The sequence below is a fragment of the Camelina sativa genome, chromosome 18, assembly GCF_000633955.1.
Source record: "Camelina sativa cultivar DH55 chromosome 18, Cs, whole genome shotgun sequence".
Lineage (NCBI taxonomy): Eukaryota > Viridiplantae > Streptophyta > Magnoliopsida > Brassicales > Brassicaceae > Camelina > Camelina sativa.
In genome coordinates, this window is record NC_025702.1 from 7,599,247 (window position 1) to 7,603,307 (window position 4,061).

The 4,061-nt window shown below is 39.6% G+C and overlaps 1 protein-coding gene across 2 annotated transcripts in view; it reads left to right on the top strand.

Moving 5' to 3' along the window:
* The window catches only part of LOC104760785 (protein ROOT PRIMORDIUM DEFECTIVE 1-like), a 5,200-nt gene extending 3,234 nt beyond the window's left edge, over positions 1-1,966 (top strand). Inside the window, exon 3 of one of the 2 annotated variants that reach the window (XM_019239886.1) lies at positions 912-1,966. In XM_019239886.1, the coding sequence (XP_019095431.1) occupies positions 912-1,387 (476 nt within the window). In that variant the 3' untranslated portion in view covers positions 1,388-1,966. Of the gene's footprint in view, positions 1-749 lie in introns of both variants that reach the window. The other variant, XM_019239885.1, reaches the window with a different exon arrangement.

Sequence of the window (4,061 nt, forward strand, 5' to 3'; positions counted from 1 at the left end):
GTGTTTCACGAACTTCTTCATCTAACAATCGGGAGAAAGACGGAGAGGCAAAACGTTAGCAATCTTCGTAAACCGTTTGCACTTCCCCAGAAGTTCACCAAAGTATTTGAGCGTCACCCTGGTATATTCTACATTTCTATGAAATGTGATACACAGACAGTAATCCTTAGAGAAGCATATGATAGGCGGCATCTCATTGAAAAGCACCCTCTCGTTGAAATCAGGGAAAAATTTGCAAACATGATGAATGAAGGGTTTTTGGATAGAAGTCGGGGGCTGTATCAGAGATCTGTTGAGAATCACTTGGGGAAGAACAGTAGCAAGACTAGCGGACAATAATCTGATATCTGGATAGGACTCTGATTGTCCTGGAGTTGAAGAACATAAACGCCTGTTTTAGTAGTGAGTCCTGTGTTCCAGTGGAAACAAATGACAGGCACAAGTTCTTTGTTACAGTGGTACCAAACCAAGACATTGCAGAAGGTGGTGTGAGAGTTAAAAGATCACATTCTACATCTAACTGTAGCAGCCTGAGCTTTCGGCATCAAATGGGGTTCTCCATCTAAAGTCAAGTCACTGAATCACCTATGATGGAACGCAACAGACGACATTCTCAAGTGAGCTTTTAGCATTTTAGCTAAGCAAACACAAGCTGGTTTATTGATGCCACAACGAGGACATACATAGCATTGCACTTAGGAATTGTCATGTTTGAAGTGTGCATACACCTTTAGTCTATCTGNATCGAGATTCATTGATTCCTAAGCACCCGGATTTGTTCTGTTTGGTGAAGTTGTCTAGCGACCTTGTTGGTTTAAAGTTGATACATTGGGATGATAGCCTCGCTGTTTCCAAACTGCAACTGAGAGAGGATGTTGGAGATAATGATCATATGGCCTTCCCTGTGAAATTTACGAGAGGGTTTGGATTGAAGAGGAAGAGCATAGAGTGGCTCCAAGAATGGCAGAGACTCCCTTGTACGTCACCTTATGTTGATGCATCTCATTTGGACCCAAGAACTGATTTGTCTGAGAAGAGAAATGTCGGAGTGTTTCACGAACTTCTTCATCTAACAATCGGGAGAAAGACGGAGAGGCAAAACGTTAGCAATCTTCGTAAACCGTTTGCACTTCCCCAGAAGTTCACCAAAGTATTTGAGCGTCACCCTGGTATATTCTACATTTCTATGAAATGTGATACACAGACAGTAATCCTTAGAGAAGCATATGATAGGCGGCATCTCATTGAAAAGCACCCTCTCGTTGAAATCAGGGAAAAATTTGCAAACATGATGAATGAAGGGTTTTTGGATAGAAGTCGGGGGCTGTATCAGAGATCTGTTGAGAATCACTTGGGGAAGAACAGTAGCAAGACTAGCGGACAATAATCTGATATCTGGATAGGACTCTGATTGTCCTGGAGTTGAAGAACATAAACGCCTGTTTTAGTAGTGAGTCCTGTGTTCCAGTGGAAACAAATGACAGGCACAAGTTCTTTGTTACAGTGGTACCAAACCAAGACATTGCAGAAGGTGGTGTGAGAGTTAAAAGATCACATTCTACATCTAACTGTAGCAGCCTGAGCTTTCGGCATCAAATGGGGTTCTCCATCTAAAGTCAAGTCACTGAATCACCTATGATGGAACGCAACAGACGACATTCTCAAGTGAGCTTTTAGCATTTTAGCTAAGCAAACACAAGCTGGTTTATTGATGCCACAACGAGGACATACATAGCATTGCACTTAGGAATTGTCATGTTTGAAGTGTGCATACACCTTTAGTCTATCTGAGTCATGACATGGTGTTTTCCGGAAGATGATTATTGGTCTAAGGCATACATTGGATCGTTAACAGTGAGGTTGTTCTATATTTGTCCTTTGAATTTGCCCCCTTAACATAGAACAAATTCAAACCCTGTTGTTTTATTTGTAGCTGGTGATAGTGAGGTTGTTCTATATTATTAAATCAGATGAATTTTCGGAATTAATTAAGAAAAAAAAAAGTTATGGTTTTTAACCTTTTTCATTTTTCGAGGAGTGAATAACTCAAGATATACTGATAGATAAATATTTTATTAAAAGAATACTGATAGATAACAACGGTCCTAATTGCTATAATAAAATAACATTAAAGGTACATTTGCTTTATTAAAAGAAGATTAATATGGGATAAGAACATGTTAATCCATCTGATATGCATGACACACGATGTTATCAAGTCAGTCGTTTTATTATAAATAAACTCAAATTATGAAGGGATTGTTTAAGAAAGTTGCTCCGATGTTGATGGAGTCGCTGGCTATACACGGCGCAAAGCTGTTTCATGATATGACTATCCTTAGCATAAAAACCGAGCAATCAAATTTAGTGATACAATCATTGTTAATAACAAACCAACAAACCGAGAAAAGATTTTTAATGTGAAACAAAGAAAAAGATTAATTAACTTGAGAACTTAGAAGAAAAATAAAATGAGTAACATTAAATATATATGATTGATTACATATATTTAGTTAAGAATGATGTTCGAATTAGAAGAAAAAAATATAGAATACCTAGTTATGAAACGTTATTTTTGTCTTTGGTACCAATGTACCATGTCTCTTCGGTGGGAGTTGAGAGGGGAATGGAAGTAAATGCATGAGCTTGATGAGATGGCATAAAAGTCGATTGGTCTTTCATGCATGGCGAGACATAATTTACATTAGCATCACCAGGTAGGTACATATTATTTGTCCCAAGTATGCTGGTTGGTGACGATTTGTGTGATGTGGTAGGCATGTAAAATGGCAGTTGTTGTGGAGGGTACGTTTGGTTATGAAAGAATCGTGGTCCACCGTGAGGATACGGATATGCACATTGAGGATGACTGTCCATCCAATTTGAAGGGTGGAATCGCCCATTGTTATTATTGTTGTACTGACTACAACTACTACAACTGCCACAATTGTTTTTCCCACCAGAAATGTATCCCATGTAGTTATTGTGGTTGTTGCTGATCATGTTATTGTGGTATTCTTGTGGGTAGCGTTCTTGCTGACCAGGGACCGTAAACAAGACATTTGGCAAGAAAGGGTGATATGTGTTGCTTAAGGATGGTTTGCTTTGTTTGGAGAGACGACTTTCTTCCATAAGCAACATGGAGCGAGCTTCAGTGAAGGAGGGAAATGGAGACTTGTGTTTGATTACATTGAGGATGTAATCGTACTTCTCTGTCAGACCGTTGAGTAAGTGCATGACTAGAACACGATCTGATATGGGAGAGTCAACGTTTGTCAAAAGGTCTGAAAGTGACTTCAACTTTTGACAATACTCATGTACAGAGAGATCACCAATCGTCATCGTGCGCAATTCATTTTCAAATTGAAGTGCACGAGCCTCCTTATTATCACGAAAGAGATTCTCTAGGGAAATCCATAAGTCTCGAGCTGTGCACCCGACTTTAATGATGGTGTCTAGAAGTGAATCAGTGATNTTGCTTTGTTTGGAGAGACGACTTTCTTCCATAAGCAACATGGAGCGAGCTTCAGTGAAAGAGGGAAATGGAGACTTGTGTTTGATTACATTGAGGATGTAATCATACTTCTCTGTGAGACCGTTGAGTAAGTGCATGACTAGAACACGATCTGATATGGGAGAGTCAACGTTTGTCAAAAGGTCTGAAAGTGACTTCAACTTTTGACAATACTCATGTACAGAGAGATCACCAATCGTCATCGTGCGCAATTCATTTTCAAATTGAAGTGCACGAGCCTCCTTATTATCACGAAAGAGATTCTCTAGGGAAATCCATAAGTCTCGAGCTGTGCACCCGACTTTAATGATGGTGTCTAGAAGTGAATCAGTGATGGTTCCATATATCCACATCTTAACAAGTCCATCACGTTCCTTCCACCTTTTCTCGGTCATTGGAGTCGGTGACGAGGATCCATCGATGTGACCAAGGACACTAAAGCTTAGGCAGTGAGTCTCGAATAGTTCACGCCACACCTCGTAATTCAACTTATTCAAATCAAGAGTGACAAAAATATAGGCACGAATTTGAGTGATTCCGAATGATT